Raw genomic sequence first — 20,487 nt, 5'->3', positions numbered from 1 at the left:
ACTTGGAATCCTGCTTTATCAGATATGAACAAACAATGGAATGTGAATCGGTTTGCTATGAATATTAATTTTTAATAATAAATAATTATTCACCGCTGTAGATGATGCAACTTTTCTTGTGCCACAGGACAGCCGCTATGTTTGAGCCCTTGTGCATTACCTCAGCACATGCTCTTTCATATTTTTGCTGCTTCTAAAGGTTCTGTCGTTCACAGTTCAAATCAGTTATCAATGAGAGTGGCTTAGCTTTTCTCACTTGATGATGGTGACCAGATGGACCATGGAAATATTGCGTGCAGATGACAGTTTTATCTGGCTAAAGACATGACAAGAAGTTGAATAAAAATGTGCTGCTTGCTGTGTCTCACTCATACACACACACACACACACATACACACACACACACACACACACACACACACAAAGGTCTTGAATCAAGAGACACCAAAACTGAAACTAAAAATAAATCCCAAACAGACAAAAGCCATAGTTAGAGACAAAAAAGGATGTGAAGGTAAGACTGCCATAAGAATAGATGATGAGCAACTCGAAGTACTAACCAAATTTCGGTATCTGTGCAGCACTGTGGAGGAAAGCAACAGGTGTCTCAAGGAAAACATCCAGCCAAATTGTCTTCTGAATTGAACAAAACACACACCACACATACACACACACACACATACGCATCTCAAACACACACAACCAACTGTCCCTGGCTGCAAAGAAATGAAGGAATATCCACAACAGTTAGAATTGTAAATTCTTCAAAATTATTAGCTTCAATTCTTAGATATAAGCAGTTTCAGCACATATCTTAATCTGGATCAGTACCCTCAGACTACTAATAGGTTTGAGATTTACAAAAAAAAAAATTAATAACTAAAATATGGAATATAGAAAATAACAGTTGATCACAGTTGTTAGTCATGGTCAGCAAAACAACATTTCTTACTTTCATTGCTCACAAATCTCTCCCAGTTTTCATCCGTAAGATTTCCCCATGACCCATCCATGGGAAAGTTTTTTATACATTTTTGTGTGAGGACACCCATGTAAATCTGGAGGCCCATTAAGGCAAACACAGATAAAGAGAACATGGTCAATATGATCACATCCCGCAGATTCTTCACAGATTCAATCACAGCACCGACAATGGTCTTCAAACCTGTAGAGAAGACAGTAAAGAATTATTTGCAGCTTGTTGTACTAATTCAAATTTTGTTTTAGCCATAATTAGCTAATTAACTAATGTTGCCCAGTTACTTAATGAACCAAATCTGCTATTATACAGAAAAAGGAATCAAGGAAGACAATCAATGTTCCTCCAAAAAACAATGTGAAGATTTAGTTTACCAACAAATTCACACAAATATCTCAAAACCAGTCATGTGAGTAAAAATAAAAACTCCTCATACTGGGTGTGGAAGGAACATTCATTGTCTTCCTGAATTATTTAATAACATCTATCAACAGAGTAAAATTAAAATAATTTTAAATGTATGTTTTTACAGGTATATATCAAGTCCTATCTTCTCATCATGTCTGGTATGTCTCCTCTGATATGGAATTCTGGATGACTTTCCCAAACTCTTCCCATTTCCTAAACCTCACCCGTTCTTTTCTGCCATTCCCCCTTCCTTCCGTAACAATGTCTTTCCTTCTCATCACATCTAGTAGGTCTCCCCTAACATAGGAGAGCCAGTGGCTTCAAAAGGCTGCATATTTCCATAACAAAAGTGTTTTCTCCTGGTGCCACATAGTGAGTAGATTTTTTTTATATATCCAATTATATTACATTTTCAAAAGCTAAGAACAGAGATGACATCTCATGATAAAGATTGGATCTAGTCGCAGCAATGAAAGTGAGTTGTGCAACACTTGGTAGAATCAATATTATAGAAGGAAACATTCCACGTGGGAAAAATTATATATAAAAACAAAGATGAGGTGACTTACCGAACGAAAGCGCTGGCAGGTCGATAGACACACAAACAAACACAAACATACACACAAAATTCAAGCTTTCGCAACAAACTGTTGCCTCATCAGGAAAGAGGGAAGGAGAGGGGAAGACGAAAGGAAGTGGGTTTTAAGGGAGAGGGTAAGGAGTCATTCCAATCCCGGGAGCGGAAAGACTTACCTTAGGGGGAAAAAAGGACAGGTATACACTCGCACACACGCACATATCCATCCACACATACAGACACAAGCAGACATATTTAAAGAGACATATTTAAATATGACATATTTAAATATGTCTGCTTGTGTCTGTATGTGTGGATGGATATGTGCGTGTGTGCGAGTGTATACCTGTCCTTTTTTCCCCCTAAGGTAAGTCTTTCCGCTCCCGGGATTGGAATGACTCCTTACCCTCTCCCTTAAAACCCACTTCCTTTCGTCTTCCCCTCTCCTTCCCTCTTTCCTGATGAGGCAACAGTTTGTTGCGAAAGCTTGAATTTTGTGTGTATGTTTGTGTTTGTTTGTGTGTCTATCGACCTGCCAGCGCTTTCGTTTGGTAAGTCACCTCGTCTTTGTTTTTATATATAACTTGGTAGAATCAGTCGCAATTATACTGTGCTGCAAGCTCCAAAGGTTAGTTTATCCTGTTATTAAAAAATAATAAAGCTGACCACTAAAAGAATATTGGCTATGTATCTGCAAGAATGTATTGCATTATTGTAAAGGAAAAATGTGTTGCTCATTAGCTTTTTGAATCAAACTGGGAGTTTCCACTTATCTATTGTCCAGAATGGATGCATGTTCTGAGGGAAGTCACCTTTTACTAGTACTGCATTATTGTAAAGGAAAAAAGTGTTGTTCATTAGTTTTTAAAACAAACTAAGTGTTTCCATTTATGTACCATCCAGAATGGATGCATATGCAGAGAGAAGTCGCATTTTACTACAACTGCAGTGAGTTGGTTATTCCTGCTTAAGTTGAGTGTATGCCTCCGAGTTAATTGATTTGAGATGAAGAGTTGTATAGCTTCAGGATGAGAAAACAGCAACCATATTGCACCAAAATGGTTCATATGTAATTATTTTTGGAAGGAGGAATGCGGCGGTACTTTTGAATACAAATTTTCAAAAATTATTCTTCTGTAGGGATTACAAAGGCAAAGGCTGTAGGTAAAGGGAAAAGAAATTTTGTTTCAATTTAGGAACTCAGTATAATGTGCTATAAGTATAATAAATATTTTGAAACAAATTACACATTTAGGAGAATACACACATAAAAGATATAGAAATTCACAATCTTTAGGAGCCAGTGGTCTCTTCTTCTGGCAGAAGAACTGATCAGATAGGAAGAGGGGTGAAGGAAAAGGACTGGCAAAGATCAGGAAATTGGGAAAGGTCACTCAGAACCCTTGGTCAGGGGAGATTTACTGGAAGGGATGACAAGGAATGACTGATTGTTGGTGCCTGCACTACATGAGATTTGAAAACTTGAGTACTTAAAGATGGAAGACAGGGTAACAAGCAAGACACAGATTACAGAAAAACATCATGCCAGAGTCAATAAAAGTGGAAAGCTAAGTAATTTGATGCATGGTAGACAGGAGAGGAGGGGGTGTAGAAAAATAGGCAAGTTGGAAAATAAAAGAGTGTGAAGAAAAGGAATAGATACTGAAAAGAAATATTGAGACCACAGATATTAATATAAATTTAGGCCAGGTGAGTGGCAAGAAACAAGCACGTCTTGTAATACACAGTGACACCTGCCGAGAGAAACTGATGTCATGGGAGAGTCCAAATGACATGTGCGATGAGACAGGTACCAAGATCATGACTGTCATGTTGTAGAGCATGCTCTGCATCATGATATTGTGTATTACCATTACAATCTCTCTATCTATGCCCATTCATCCTGATAACTTGGTGGTAACCATAACAAATAATAAATACAGTCTTTTAAGCGAATCACAGTTTGGTTTCCGAAGTGGCAAAAATACGGAGTCAGCCATAGTAGAATTCACAAAAGTTGTACTTGATGCTCTTGATAAAAATGAGTGTGTCACAGGCATATTTTTGGATCTTCTACATTTACATCTACATGATTACTCTGCAATTCACATTTAAGTGTTTCACAGAGGGTATATCGAACCACAATCATACTATCTCTCTACCATTCCACTCCCGAACAGCGCGCGGGAAAAACGAACACCTAAACCTTTCTGTTCGAGCTCTGATTTCTCTTATTTTATTTTGATGATCATTCTTACCTATGTAGGCTGGGCTCAACAAAATATTTTCGCATTCGGAAGAGAAAGTTGGTGACTGAAATTTCGTAAATAGATCTCGCTGCGACGAAAATCGTCTTTGCTTTAATGACTTCCGTCCCAACTCTCTCCCCTATTACGTGATAATACAAAACGAGCTGCCCTTTTTGCATCCTTTCGATGTCCTCCGTCAATCCCACCTGGTAAGGATCCCACACTGCGCAGCAATATTCTAACAGAGGACAAACGAGTGTAGTGTAAGCTGTCTCTTTAGTGGACTTGTTGCATCTTCTAAGTGTCCTGTCAATGAAACGCAACATTTGGCTCATCTGCCCCACAATATTATCTATGTGGTCTTTCCAACAGAAGTTGTTCGTAATTGTAACACCCAGGTACTTAGTTGAATTGACAGCCTTGAGAATTGTACTATTTATCGAGTAATCGAATTCCAGCGGATTTCTTTTGGAACTCATGTGGATCACCTCACACGTTTCGTTATTCAGCATCGACTGCCACCTGTCACACCATACAGCAATCTTTTCTAAATCGCTTTGCAACTGATACTGGTCTTTGGATGACCTTACTAGACGGTAAATTATAGCATCATCTGTGAACAACCTAAGAGAACTGCTCAGATTGTCACCCAGGTCATTTATATAGATCAGGAACAGCAGAGGTCCCAGGACACTTCCCTGGGGAACACCTGATATCACTTCAGTTTTACTCGATGATTTGCCATCTATTACTATGAACTGTGACCTTCCTGACAGGAAATCACGAATCCAGTCACACAGCTGAGACGATACCCCATAGGCCCGCAGCTTGATTAGAAGTCGCTTGTGAGGAATGGTGTCAAAAGCTTTCCGGAAATCTAGAAATACGGAATCAACTTGAGAACCCCTGTCAATAGTGGCCATTACTTCGTGCGAATAAAGAGCTAGCTGCATGTTTTCTGAAACCATGCTGATTACGTATCAATAGATCGTTCCCTTCGAGGTGATTCATAATGTTTGAATACAGTAAATGCTCCAAAACCCTACTGCAAACCGACGTCAGTGATATAGGTCTGTAGTTCAATGGATTACTCCTACTACCCTTCTTAAACACTGGTGCGACCTGCGCAATTTTCCAATCTGTAGGTACAGAACTATCGGTGAGTGAGCGGTTGTATATGATTGCTAAGTAGGGAGTTATTGTATCAGCGTAATCTGAAAGGAACCTAATCGGTATACAATCATCGACACTGTGCAGCGAAAGTAATGACTGTGTCTTGCCGCTTGTGTACTTTACATACAACCAGAATTTCTTTGGATTTTCTACCAAATTTCGAGACAATGTTTCATTGTGGAACCTATTAAAGGCATCTCGCATTGAAGTCTGTGCAAAATTTCATGCGTCTGTAAATTTTAGCCAATCTTCAGGATTTTGTGTTCTTCTGAACTTCGCATGCTTTTTCCGTTGCCTCTGCAACAGCGTTCGGACCTGTTTTGTGTACCATGGGGGATCAGTTCCATCTCTTACCAATTTATGAGGTATGAATCTCTCAATTGCTGTTGCTACTATATCTTTGAATTTGAGCTACATCTCGTCTACATTTGCATAGTCAGTTCGGAAGGAATGGAGATTGTCTCTTAGGAAGGCTTCTAGTGACACTTTATCCGCTTTTTTAAATAAAATTATTTTGCATTTGTTTCTGGTGGATTTGGAAGAAACGGTATTGAGCCTAGCTACAACAACCTTGTGATTACTAATCCCTGTATCGGTCATGATGCTCTCTATTAGCTCTGGGTTGTTTGTAGCTAAGAGGTCAAGTGTGTTTTCGCAACCATTTACGATTTGTGTGGGTTCGTGGACTAACTGCTCGAAATAATTTTCTGAGAAAGCATTTAGGACAGTCTCGGAAGATGTTTTCTTCTTACCACCGGTTTTGAACAAGTATTTTTGCCAACATATCGAGGGAAGGTTGAAGTCCCCACCAACTAAAACCGTATGAGTGGGGCATTTATTTGTTACGAGACTCAAATTTTCTCTGAACTATTCAGCAACTATATCATCAGAGTCTGGGGGTCAGTAGAAGGAGCCAATTATTAACTTAGTTCAGGTGTTAAGTATAACCTCCACCCATACCAATTTGCACGGAGTATCTACTTCGACTTCACTACAAGATAAACCACTACTAAGAGACACAAACACTCCACCACCAATTCTGCCTAATCTATCTTTCCTGAACACTGTCTGAGACTTCGTAAAAATTTCTGCAGAACTTATTTCAGGCTTTAGCCGGCTTTCAGTACCTATAACCATTTCAGCTTCTGTGCTTTCTATTAGCGCTTGAAGCTCAGGGACTTTCCCAGCACAACTACAACAATTTACAACTACAATTCCGACTGTTCCTTGATCCAAGCACGTCCTGTATTTGCCATGACCCTTCGAGATTGCAGCCCATCCCGTACATTCCATAGGCCTTCTAACCTAAAAAACCGCCCAGTCCACACCACACAGCCTCCGCTACCCGTGTAGCCGCCAGCTGAGTGTAGTGAACTCCTGACCTATTCAGCGGAACCCAAAACCCCACCACCCTATGGTGCAAGTCAAGGAATCTGCAGCCAACACGGTCGCAAAACCATCTGAGCCTCTGATTCAGACCCTCCACCCGGCTCTGCCCCAAAGGTCCGCAGTCGGTTCTGTCAACGATGCTGCAGATGGCGAGCTCTGCCTTCATCTCGTAAGCAAGACCGGCAGCCTTCACCAAATCAGATAGCCGCTGGAATCCAGAGAGAATTTCCTCAGATCCAACGCGACACACGTCATTAGTGCCACCATGTGCCACCACCTGCAGCTGGCTGCACCCTGTGCTCCTCATGGCATCCGGAAGGACCCTTTCCACATCAGGAATGACTCCACTCAGAATGCACTCGGAGTGCATACTGGATTTCTTCCCCTCCTTAGCTACCATATCCCTAAGGGGACCCATTACGCGCCTAACAATGGAGCTCTCAACTACCAATAAGCCCACCCTCTGCGATTGCCCGGACATTGAAGGCTAAGAATCATCCTCTAAAACAGGATACAGCCAACCACAAGATTCTATTAAATAAATTAGAAGCACTAGGAATAAGAGGGATAGCTAAAGACTGGTTTCGATCATACCTAATGGATAGGGCACAAAGAGTAGAGATAACACATATTTCAGATAGATCTAAACATTTAGTAAAACACTTATCAGAATCAAAATATATTAATATAGGGGTTCAGCAAGGTAGCATATTAGGGCCAATACTGTTCCTGATATACATCAATGACTTTCCCAGTAGTGTTACTCATGGTGAAAAAATTCTCTTCGCTGATGACAGCAATATTATAGTCATTGAGAAAACAAGAGAACTCCTTGCCGAGAAAGCAAATGACACTGTCAAAGAAGTTTATGATTCATCAATAAGCTGTAAAGTGAAATTGAACATAAAGAAAACTAATGCCATGAATTTCAGTTTGAAGAGGAAAATAGACAATGTTAAATTAAAAGTAGATGGCACCTCTATAGACTGTGTAACAAATGCAAAATTTCTAGGAATGAATATTGATTCTCAGTTGAAGTGGTGCGAACACACAAAAGTACTTGCAAACAGAATGTCATCAGCGTGTTATGCCCTTAGAATCCTACCATCAGTGTGTAACAGGCAGTGTCTTTTAGTTACATATTATTCATATGTACACTCAGTTCTTAGCTATGGAATTCTTTTTTGGGGAACAAATGCACAAAATATGAACACAGTTTTCAAACTCCAGAAAAGGGCCATAAGAATAATAACCAAAAATACTAGTCGAGCTCATTGTAAAGATCTGTTCAAAACACTGGGGATTTTAGCTGCACCATGTGAATACATTTACCAGTCAGTTGTACACATCAAAAATAACAGCACAAACAGCTCTGTCCATGACCATGCAACAAGATATAGTCTCAACTTACATTTACCAAGAAAAAATAAACATAAAACTCAAAACAGCATTTTCTACTAAGGAATAAAACTGTACAATAAATTACCAAAAGAGATTAAAGAAACAGCAAAAATACACTTAGTTAAAAAGGCAGCTAAAAAGTACCTGTTATGCAATACATTTTATACATGGAAGAAATGCTTAGATAAAATAAAGTAGTGGTTTGGTAAAAAAAGTTATACAATATAATAATAATAATAATAATAATGAATATAAAACATCCAACATTCCACATAACAACTTCACATGATGTTTTTCCCTTCTTTTTCCCTTTTCTACAAAAACATATCCCCAAGCTATGCATAGCACAATACTAACACCTCTTCCTCTTTCTGAGCTCAACATCTCACTCATTATGGAGGAATGCTGACTCAGTTTTTCAGGATAGCAAATGGGAAATTGTGGTACAGAAAATGGCCCGGAGATCACCAGTGTGTGTGTGTGTGTGTGTGTGTGTGTGTGTGTGTGTGTGTGTGTGTGTGTGTGTAGTGAGTGAAGTGTTATGAAACAACGTGCATATAGTGTGTGCAGTGACTGATAGTGAGATACGAGTGAACAGTGTGGCATTACATTATTTAATAATGTTATTTGTAAAAAAAGCATTGTATACCAGGAGTATATCTAATGATTGTCTCTTACTAGAAGTCTGTAAATACATGTGTATATAAATTAGCTTATTTTAAATTGATCTAAACTTGTAAATACTTTGACATGTCCTATATCCTTGTAGGATGAATAAAGCTACTTCTACTACTAGGCAGCTACTTGCAGTAAACAAGTTCTGTTGTACACTGAGAACCAAAGTCACCTAGGATAGTATCGGTACCATTACTACACCTGCAGCTACAAGGCAACTACAACTGCTGTTGTTGAACAATTTGTTAAACAATGACATAGTTCCAATTAGAGATTGATAGACTAGTAATTACTGCAGACATTTTTTTCTTACAGAGACTCTAATTTGAAAGTGTGAACTATGTGTAATGGTACTGTCAAAGAGATCTTTATTCTTACATTCTAATGGTGAGTATAATGTAATAAAAGTGACTGACTGGCTAAGTTCCAGATGCGATTGTTTTGTAATTTATGGTAAACTGTATACCACTTCATGAATTAATTAGGAATAAAGGATATTACTCACCTAAAGGCAGAAGCACTGAGTCGGCGACAGATATACACACAGAAGGTACAAATCTTTACTTTGATAGCTTTCAGAATGGAATTCCTTTCTCAAACTGTAAGAGAAACATGCGCACACACACACGTGCACACACACACACACACACACACACAAACACACACACACACACACACACACACACACACACACACACACACAGACTCACATGCACACACCTGTCTCCCTACATTGTGCTCATTCGCTGCCAGCACTTTCCTAGCTTCGGTGGGCCACCAGTGAAAGCAGCTATGTTATACACCAGCTCTGCTGCAACCGCTGCACAGCGTTTTACATTGGTATGACAACCAAGCAGCTGTCAATCAGAAGGAATGGGCACTGTCAAACTGTTGCCAAAAACAATGTGTAACACTCAGTGGCAAAACATGCAGCAGAGAACAACATGCAAGATTTCAATGGCTGCTTCACAACCTGTGCCATCTGGATCCTCTCCACCACTACCAGCTTTTCTGAGCTGCTGAGCTGCATAGGTGGAAGCTATCCTTACAGCACATCCTTCACACCCATAACCTCTCTGGCCTAAACCTAAGGTAACCTGCTGTCACCCCACCCTGGTCAAATAGTGTGTTTGTATGTGTGTATACATGTCAGATAGTTGTGTGCTGCCATCTCATGCTGAAGTCTGTGAAATCAAGTGCTCAGTCATCTGCCATGTGCTCCCTCTACCATCACCCCTAGCTACCGCATGGACAGCTCCCCACTCTCTCATGAGCTGTTAGACGCTTCCCCCCAACCCTCTCCCTGGCTCCCAGCTCTCTCCATTTCTCATCCCACCCTGCACTGCACCCCCACATCACCTCAATACACTCACCATGGGCCAGGAAAGAGCTAGCAGTCGAATGAGCACAATGTAGGAAGACAGGCGTGTGGATCGGATGTGAGTGAGTGAGTGTGTGTGTGTGTGTGTGTGTGTGTGTGTGTGTGTGTGTGTGTGCATATTTCTCCTACAGACTGAAAAAGGTATTCCATTCCAAAAGCTAGCAAAGTATAGCTCTGTACCTTTCCTGTTTGTATCTGTTGACGAAGCAGCATTTCTGTCTTCAGGTGAGTTGTCTCCTTTATTCCTAAATAATTCGTTATCCTCAACCAGAACTTTCTTTACATGTATACCTCTTAACATATATTTGTGATTACTCTTGAGTACTGAAGTAATTTTAATATGGAAGTAAATAAATCTGAAATGTTCAGTAAGGCTAGTACAAAAGTATATTAGGAGAACATAAAAAAAGAAATTGTCAGAAGTAATAGACAAGATGGGGTCAGTGGAACAGTGTGTAGAAGAATACTGTTACTAAAAGGCAAGGTTCAATACTTTACAGAACAATAAGAAAAATATGAGCAAAGCTTATTTCTACTCTGGGCAGGTGCAACTGACCAAATGGCGCAATGACTTCAGCAGGTAGACCAAGACGTAATATGTGTAAGATGCCTCAGACATATTCTCAGATAGAACTCAAGTAAAATAGGAAGCCTAGAGAAACTGAAATGCTGAAACACAAATATGTTCAGAATTATGTAAAAACTGAATACAAAATAATGAAGCCCTTGAGTTAGAAACAAGGAAAAGACTAATTAATGATAAGATGGATGATTCAGCGAAAGAGATAGATGGTAAAATTATCCCCATTCAGAGGTGGGTAGTTCAGAAAGTGACAGCAGCTAACATATCAGTGGTGAATAAGTTCTAACATGCTACTGTGTCAAATTTGAGTGGCCCCTTGCATGCTATTTCTGTGTGTCAAAGAGAGGAAATAGACTCTATAAAAGCAATATCGGGTAGAGCTCACAGGCTGCAAGCTGAAACAGAACAATACACAGAATAATAGTAGAATATTCTGCTACAGTCTGCAGAACTCCAGCAGGTTGTGAGACTTACAGTTTGAATTGAAAATATGAGGATCTTAGGTTTTTTTTTTTTTTTGTTTTTTTTTTTTCAGCCAAATGGGAAGGTACACATAGTAATTTTTTGAAATCCTTTCATGGAGCACTTCCATCCTCTTGGGACAATTTGAAGTATATATTCTCGGAGATGAGATTTGTCTAATGTAACTAAATGGTTAGTTGCATTAGACAAACCTCATCTCCAAGAATATAGAAGCAACTTCAGAATGATGAAAAACATAAAAAATGATGGGAAGTGAATATACATGGGTTGGAAGTTAAACAGTGGCAACTATTTATTCACAAGCAAACAAAAGAGTTACATGTTTGCACCTGTTACTGTCCTTCAAAGTAGTCACGAGCATTGTGTAGATCCCATTGCCAGCAATGTGGAAGGCGTAGTATACCTTTAGCATAGCCTGTTCTGTTGATGGTGGGAATGGAGCAGTCTACTGCCTGTCGAATCTCTGGAACAGTTCTGAAGCGAATGCCACTAAGTGGTTCCTTCATCTTCAGAATCAAATCAAAGTCACAAGGACTTAGGTCCGAGGAGTACTTCCCAGTCCTATCGACCGAACAGAGCAGCCACAGCTTGCACTGTATGTGCCTGCACATTGTCGTGCAAAATGATGGGTGAGTTGCACAGAAAGTGTCACCACTTCTTTCACAAAGCTGGTCACAGGTGATGCTCCAAAAACAAACAGTAATACTGTGCATTGACAGTCTGCAGTGTAGGAACATAATGCATTAGTATAACATCACCACAGTCGTACACAAGAATCACCATAACTTTCACCTTACTGGGGCTCTGGAGCATCACCTGCGACCAGCTTTGCGAAAGAAGCGGCAACACTTTCCGTGCAACCCACCCATCATTTTGCACAAAAATGTGCAGGCGCATACAGTGCAAGCTGAGGCTGCTCTGTTCAGTCGATAGGACTGGGACATACTATACCATCCGTCATACTCCCCAGACTTACATTCTTGTGACTTTGATTCGATTACGAAGATGAAGGAACCACTTCATGGCATTGCTTCAGAAGTATTCCAGAGATTTGACAGGCAGTAGACCACTCCATTCATCCCATCAGCAGAACAGGCTCTGCTAATGGTAAACCACGCCTCCCACATCGCTGGCAACGGGTTCTTCACAACACTGGTGACCACTTTGAAGGACAGTAACAGGTGCAAACATGTAAATATTTTTTACTGGTTGTGAATAAATAGTTGCTACTATTTAAGTTCCAACCCTCATATTTACAATAGGTTTCTTAGAAGATGATGATGCTCAATAGGTAGTGTTGAATTTGGAAAACTTCCAAACTGCCCAACAATTCACCTGTAATTTTAAAGCCAAATATTGGTCACACAGAGCCCAGAGTATGCTGAGATTAGTATTGTTGGGCCCTGGTACGTATAACAATACCTGGGAAGGCTACCAAAATTTTTTGGAACCACATTTAAACTGGGCCATGTACCTTGAGAAGCCAATAAATAAAACACACCTGATCAAAGTATGGATCAGTCGATTGCTGGTCCACATAAGAGAAATGGTCGCACCTACAACAATTAATTGAGTTCCTGTACCAATCTGATTATTTACATAAAATCAAAGAAATAAAGTATATGAAGATGACATGTGCATACAGGTGACAAGAAATAACAGTAAATCACGACAGAATCAGAAGCAAACTACATAGAGAAGCCAAAGAACCCAATACTGAAGAAGTGGTGGAAGGTGGAAGGAAAAGAAGCATAAGAGTGGGATGACAGTCCAAGTCCAGGGACGTCCACTAAAATAATGGAGATGAAAAGTGCTTTCCCAAAATATAAAGGGGAAAGGTCATTAAGAAAAGAATTATAATACGAACAGTAGGTTCTAGAGATGAAAATCTTTGTGTTCATGGTGAAAGGAATGTACTGAGGAGAACCCTCGATTTAATGGTCAACACTAGCTGACAAATAAGCATTATTGCTGAAGATTTTTAGAAAACATGCAGAGTGTATCACAATTAGTGGCATATCTACATCTACATCTACATCCACTCTCTGCAAGCCACCTGACGGTGTGTGGCGGAGGGTACCTTGGGTACCTCTATCGGTTCTCCCTTCTATTCCAGTCTCGTATTGTTCGTGGAAAGAACGACTGTCGGTATGCCTCTGTGTGGGCTCTAATCTCTCTGATTTTATCCTCATGGTCTCTTCGCGAGACGTACGTAGGAGGGAGCAATATACTGCTTGACTCCTCGGTGAAGGTGTGTTCTCAAAACTTCAATAAAAGCCCGTACCGAGCTACTGAGCGTCTCTCGTGCAGAGTCTTCCACTGGAGTTTATCTATCATCTCCGTAATGCTTTCACGATTACTAAACGATCCTGTAACGAAGTGCGCTGCTCTCCATTGGATCTTCTCTATCTCTTCTATCAACCCTATCCGGTACGGATCCCACACTGCTGAGCAGTATTCAAGCAGTGGACGAACAAGCGTATTGTAACCTACTTCCTTTGTTTTCGGATTGCATTTCCTTAGGATTCTTCCAATGAATCTCAGTCTGGCATCTGCTTTACCGATGATCAACTTTATATGATCATTCCATTTTAAATCACTCCTAATGCCTACTCCCAGATAATTTATGGAATTAACTGCTTCCAGTTGTTGACCTGCTATATTGTAGCTAAATGATAAGGGATCTTTCTTTCTATGTATTCGCAGCACATTACACTTGTCTACATTGAGATTCAATTGCCATTCCCAGCACCATGCGTCAATTCGCTGCAGATCCTCCTGCATTTCAGTACAATTTTCCATTGTTACAACCTCTCGATATACCACAGCATCATCCGCAAAAAGCCTCAGCGTACTTCCGATGTCATCCACAAGGTCATTTATGTATATTGTGAATAGCAACGGTCCTATGACACTCCCCTGCGGCACACCTGAAATCACTCTTACTTCGGAATGCATGAAGCTGAAAGTATACAATATTAGTAGCAAAAAGTTTCAGGAAATATGGGCTCTTAAATCCATACCGTAAAAGCTGTGAGCACCTCTTCATCTTCAATAGTGTAAACCAAACTACTTATACTGCCAAGCTCTCTGCTTTCCATGTTTTGTGTAAAGATAGTATGGACAAAAACAAGAAGAAATGTCCAGTAAACAAGCACTCTAAAGCGCATACCTTAACCTTTTTGTTGCTGGTGCCTTTTTTGTAGTGAATCAATAAAAATATTTTTTTTTTATTCTGTAAGAAATGTGATCAACTGACCATATTTAATTTCTGATAATTTAATTTTTGTGATTTCGGACCAAAAATTGTGTTTGTACATATATCACCATGGAAACTTTGTGAGGTATTAAAACTGGTAATAAATGAATTTCCCACTTCCATTTTGTGTACTGTTATTTTTTGCCATTACACATAAAAATAATGAAGTGTTTTTTGTTTTCATTGTGTATTTTCTTTTTCTTTAGATAAAAAAATATTTGTTACTGATATTAAGGGTTACTTACCACAATGTGAAAACAGTCCTTGAAACTTTATCGCACAATAAAGGTATGAGCTGACAAAGGTCACGATAACAAATATTGCAGAAGTGAAGCAATGTGTTCCAACAACAGTAATAATCCCATGACAAACAGAAACTGATTGTTGTAACAGTTTTCATACACCTGGTGCAGTGTACCACCACAAGATACCAGGCATATACAAAGAAGGTAAAACGTATTCCCAAAAGCTTTGGGATACCCCTAAGCTGGTGGTAAGTACGCTTCCTAAGGACAACTAATAACAGATTAATTTTGTGGTAAGTATAGTATCAAAACCCCTTCCAGAAACTACACTGGTGATAACCATACTTCCCAATAACCATTAAAACACTGTTGTTTGGTGGTATATATACTTCCCACAGTCCCCTGCCACTAGATGCCAGGAGCATACATAAGTGATAACACACATCCCCTTAAACAGTGTAAAGAATTAGGTTTAGTGGGAAGTATATGCCCCAAGGTGCCAAGGTGCGTGAAAGGGTTAAGAGCTATGAGCACTTCTTCATCTTTGCTACTGTGAAGCACGCCTCTTTAACTGAACAAGTGCTTATACCTCTTAAGGTGTGCACTTTAGAGCCCACATTTACTGAACATTTTTTCTTGTTTTGGTCCATACTACCTCCTCTCAAATTGTTGTTACTGTTGTGGTCTTCAGTCCAGAGACTGGTTTGATGCAGCTCTCCATGCTACTCTATCCTGTGCAAGCCTCTTCATCTCCAAGTAACTACTGCAACCTACATCCTTCTGAATCTGCTTACTTATTCACCTCTGGTCTCCCTCTACAGTTTTTATCCCCCCTCCCACTTCCCTCCAGTACTAAATTTGTGATCCCTTGATGGCTCAGAATGTATACTATCAAACGATCACTTTTTCTAGTCAGGATTTACCACAAATTTCTCTTGTCCCCAATTCTATTCAGTACTCTCTTAACTGTTTACTGTCCATGTTTCACTTCCATACATGGCTACACTCCATACAAATATTTTCAGAAAGGACTTGCTGATGCTTAAATCTACACTCAGTGTTAACAAATTTCTCTTCTTCAGAAACACTTTTCTTGCCATTGGCAGTCTGCATTTTATGTACTCCATACTTCGACCATCATCAATTATTTTGGTTCCCAAATAGCAAAACTCATCTATTACTTCAAGTGTCTCATTCCTAATCTAATTGCCCCAGCATAACCTGATTTAATTTGACTACATTCCATTATCATCATTTTGCTTTTGTTAATGTTCATTTTATATCCTCCTTTCAACATACTGTCCATTCCTTTTAGCTGCTCTTCCACATCTTTTGCTGTCTATGACAGAATTACAATGTCATCAAGAAACCACACAGTTTTTATTTTTTCTCCCCAAGCTTTAATTCCTAGACCAAATGTTTCTTTTGTTTCCTTTACAGCTTGAATCCTTCACAGATTGAATAACATCAGGGATAGGCTACAACTCTGTCTCACTCCCTTCTCTACCACTGCTTCCCTTTCGTGCCCCTCGACTCTTATAACTGCCATCTGGTCTCTGCACAAACTTTAAATAGCCTTCCACTTCCTGTATTTTAACTGTGCCACCTTTAGAATTTAAAAGAGAGTATTCCAGTCAGCATTGTCAAATGCTATAAACGTTTGCCTTTCTTTAACCTATCTTCTATGAGAAGTCGTAGGGTCAGTATTGTCTCACGTGTTCTTACATTTCCCTGGAAGCCAAACTGATCTTCCCTGAGGTTGGCTTCTAGCAGTTTTTCCCTTCCTCCGTAAAGGATTCGTGTTAGTATTTTGCAGCCATGACTTATTAAACTGATAGTTAAGTAATTTTCATACCTGATAGCAACTGCTTTGTTTAGAATTGGAATTATTACATCCCTCTTGAAGTCCAAGTGTATTTAACTTATTTCATACGTCTTTCTCACCAGATGGAAGAGTTTTGTCTTGGCTGGTTCTCCCAAATCTACCACTAGCTGTAACGGAATGTTGTCTACTCTCAGGGCCTTGTTTGACTGAAGTCTTTCACAGCTTTGTCAAATTCTTCAAGCAATGTTATATCTGCCTTCTCTTCTTCATTTACATCCTCTTCTATTTCCATAACATTGCCCTTGTATAGACTCTCTATATACTCCTTCCTCCTTTTTGCTTTCCCTTCTTTGCTTAAAACTGGGTTTGCTTCTGAGCTCTTGATATTCATAAGAGTGGTTCTCTTTTCTCCAAAGGCCTCTTTTAATTTTCCTGTAGGCAGCATCTATTTTACCCTTTGTGATATATGTTTCTACATCTTTGCATTGGTTCTCTAGCCATTCCTGCTTTTCCATTTTGCACTTCCTGTCAATTTCATTTTTCAGACGTTTGTATTCCCTTTTGCCTGCTTCGTTTATTGCATTTTTATTATGTTCTCCTTTCATTGATTAAATTCAGTATCTCTTGTGTTACCCAAAGATTTCTACTAGCCCTCATCTTTTTACCTACTTGATTCTCTGCTGCCTTCACTATTTCGTGTCTCAAAGCTACCCATTCTTCTTCTATTGTATTTCTTTCCCCTGTTCTTGTCAGTAACTCCCTAACACTACCTCTGAAACTCTCTAGGATCTCTGGTTCTTTCACTGTATCCAAGTCCCATCTCCTTAAATTCCTGCCTTTTTGCAGTTCCTTCAGTTTTAATCTGCAGTTCATGACCAATAAATTGTAGTCAGAGTCCACATCTGCCACTGGAAATGTCTTACAATTTAAAACCTGGTTCTGAAATCTGAAACCTTCCAGTGTCTCAAGGTCTCTTTCATGTATGCAACCTTGTTTCATGATTCTTAACCCAAGTGTTCGCTATGATTAAATTATGCTCCATGCAAAATTCTACCAGGTGACTTCCTCTTTCATGCCTTTCTCCCTGTCCATATTCACCTACTACTTTTCTTTCTCTTCCTTTTCCTACTATCAAATTCCAGTCCCCCATGAAAATTAAATTTCATATCCCTTAACTATCTGAATAATTTATTTTATCTCATCATACATTCCCTCTATCTCCTTCTTATCTGCAGAGTTAGTTGGTATGTAAACTTGTACTACTGTGGTGGCTGTGTGCTTCATGCCTATCTTGGCTACAATAATGTTTTCATATGCTGTTCATAGTAGCTTACCCATGTTCCTATTTTTTTATTCAATATTAAACACGCTCCTGCATTACTCCTGTTTTATTTTGTATTTATAGCCCTGTATTCACTTGACCAGAAGTCCTGTTCCCCCTGCCACCAAACCTCACTAATTCCCACTGTGTCTAGCTTTAACCTACGCATTTCCAGTTTTAGATTTTCTAACGTACCTGCCTGATTCAGGGATCTGACATTTGATGCTCCAATCCACAGAACACCCATTTTGTTTCCCCTGGTAACAGCAACCTTCTAAGTAGTCTCCACCCAGAGATTTGAATGGGGAACTATTTTACCTCCAGAATATTTTACCTAAGAGGATGTCATCATCATTTAACCACACAGTAGAGCTGCATGCCCTTGGGAAAAATTATGGCTGTAGTTTTCCCTTGTTTCCAACCTTCCACAGTAGCAGCACAGGCAAGACTGTTTTGGCTGATGTTACAGCCAGGTCAATCATCCCAACTGTTGCCCCTGCAACTACTGAAAAGGCTTAAGGCTGCTGCCCCTCTTCAGGAACCACATGTTTGTCTGGTCTCTCAACAGATACCCCTCCACTGTGGTTGCACCTACAGTAGCCTATCTGTATTGCTGAAGTATGCATGCCTCTCCACCAACAGCAAGATTTATGATTCGTTTATTCAAACATATTTACTATTTATTGTTCTTAAAAATGTAGTAACTACCATAACCCACAACTCAAATTGCAGAAAGCAAATGACTTGCAATAAGAAGGGATTTGTTTCACAGCATCGAAGATGGAGTAGAGCTCATAGCTCTTAAGGTATGAATCTTAAGAGTCCATGTATGTTTCTGGTATCATATACTTTCAACTGTATGTGTTAACACCATTAATTATGATATGCCCTGGGAATCTTGAGGGCAAAAATGTAGAAATAGAGGGGATGATTACTTTTAAAGTTCATGGACAGAAATTCCAACAATCTATACTGGTAGTTCCTGAGATGAAAGTAAAACTATTTTAAGAAATGGTAGGTTTCTATAAGCATTCTGTGGTACAACAAGTCCTGAATTGACAAAATATGACAAATTAATTAAAAAAGCAAACTGCATAGTATTTGTGTGACCAGTGCACAGAGGAATTTCTAAAAATAAAAGAAAAATTACTGAGTTGCTAAGTATACAAATAATTATCTTCACTGTTATAAGTATACAAATAAGTTTACATAACAGGGATATTAGTGTTTAGCATTATTGGCTTGACATTCTGAAACAAAAATTTAAGAACTTGCCATGTGATTCAGCAGTCTTATCTGTGTGCAAAATATTTGGTGTACATGTAACGACTACCAAGAAAACCAGAGGGCAAAATAAATAATAACCAGCAGAGGGATCCTTAATTTTATTCCTGTAGATTCTGAAGGTACGCTGTGGTATATCGAGAGGTTGTAACAATGGGAAATTGTACTGAAATGCAGTAGGATCTGCAGTGAATTGACTCATGCTGCAGGGAATGGCAATTAAGTCTCAATGTAGACAAGTGTAATGTGCTGCGAATACATAGAAAGAAAGATCCCTTATCATTTAGCTACAATATAGCAGGTCAACAACTGGAAGCAGTTTATGCCATAAATTATCTGGGAGGACACATTAGGAGTGCTTTAAAATGGAATGATCATACAAAGTTGATCGTCGGTAAAGCAGATGCCAGACTGAGATTCATTGAAAGAATCCTAAGGAAATGCAATCCGAAAACAAAAGAAGTATGTTACAGTATGCTTGTTTGCCCGCTGCTTGAATACTGCTCAGCAGTGTGGGATCCGTACCGGATAGGGTTGATAGAAGAGATAGAGAAGATCCAACGGAGAGCAGCGCGCTTCATTACAGGATCATTTAGTAATCGCGAAAGCATTACGGAGATGATAGATAAACTCCAGTGGAAGACTCTGCATGAGAGACACTCAGTAGCTCGGTACGGGCTTTTGTTGAAGTTTCGAGAACATACCTTCACCGAAGAGTCAAGCAGTATATTGCTCCCTCATACGTATATCTCATGAAGAGACCATGAGGATAAAATCAGAGAGATTAGAGCCCACACAGAGGCATACCGACAATCCTTCTTTCCACGAACAATACGAGACTGGAATAGAAGGGAGAACTGATACAGGTACTCAAGGTACCCTCCACCACACACCGTCAGGTGGCTTGCGGAGTATGGATGTAGATGTAGATGTAGATGTAATAATGGTCACAGTGTTCTGCTATAAGCATACATACATTTATATAATAAACCCAGGGCTTAGCATTCATATTGTGTTCAACTGTCACTGTGCAAAAAATAAGTGGAATCCAACAGTATTAAACACTATTTGTGAAGGGCTTGACGATATCTTGGTTGACACATAACAGCATCTTGGATGGCCAGTCATCGATAGATGTAGAAGTAATTTCAGGTGTGTTGCAGGAAGTGCACTGGAATCGTAGCTGCTCATAATGTAAATTAATCACCTGGCAGATAATATTAATAGCAGCTCCACACATCTGTCTGCAATGAAG

At 39.5% G+C, this 20,487-nt stretch overlaps 1 protein-coding gene across 1 annotated transcript in view; it reads right to left on the bottom strand.

The window, feature by feature from the left end:
* The window catches only part of LOC124709134 (sodium channel protein para), an 878,324-nt gene that overhangs the window by 685,111 nt on the left and 172,726 nt on the right, over nucleotides 1-20,487 (bottom strand). Inside the window, exon 7 of the mRNA XM_047240797.1 lies at nucleotides 953-1,165. Within this exon, the coding sequence (XP_047096753.1) occupies nucleotides 953-1,165 (213 nt within the window). The remainder of the gene's footprint in view (nucleotides 1-952; nucleotides 1,166-20,487) is intronic.

The sequence above is a fragment of the Schistocerca piceifrons genome, chromosome 7 (genome assembly GCF_021461385.2).
Source record: "Schistocerca piceifrons isolate TAMUIC-IGC-003096 chromosome 7, iqSchPice1.1, whole genome shotgun sequence".
In the NCBI taxonomy this organism is placed as follows: Eukaryota; Metazoa; Arthropoda; class Insecta; order Orthoptera; family Acrididae; genus Schistocerca; species Schistocerca piceifrons.
The sequence above is the reverse complement of the archived record's forward strand: the minus strand, read 5'-3'. Positions and strand labels throughout refer to the sequence as shown.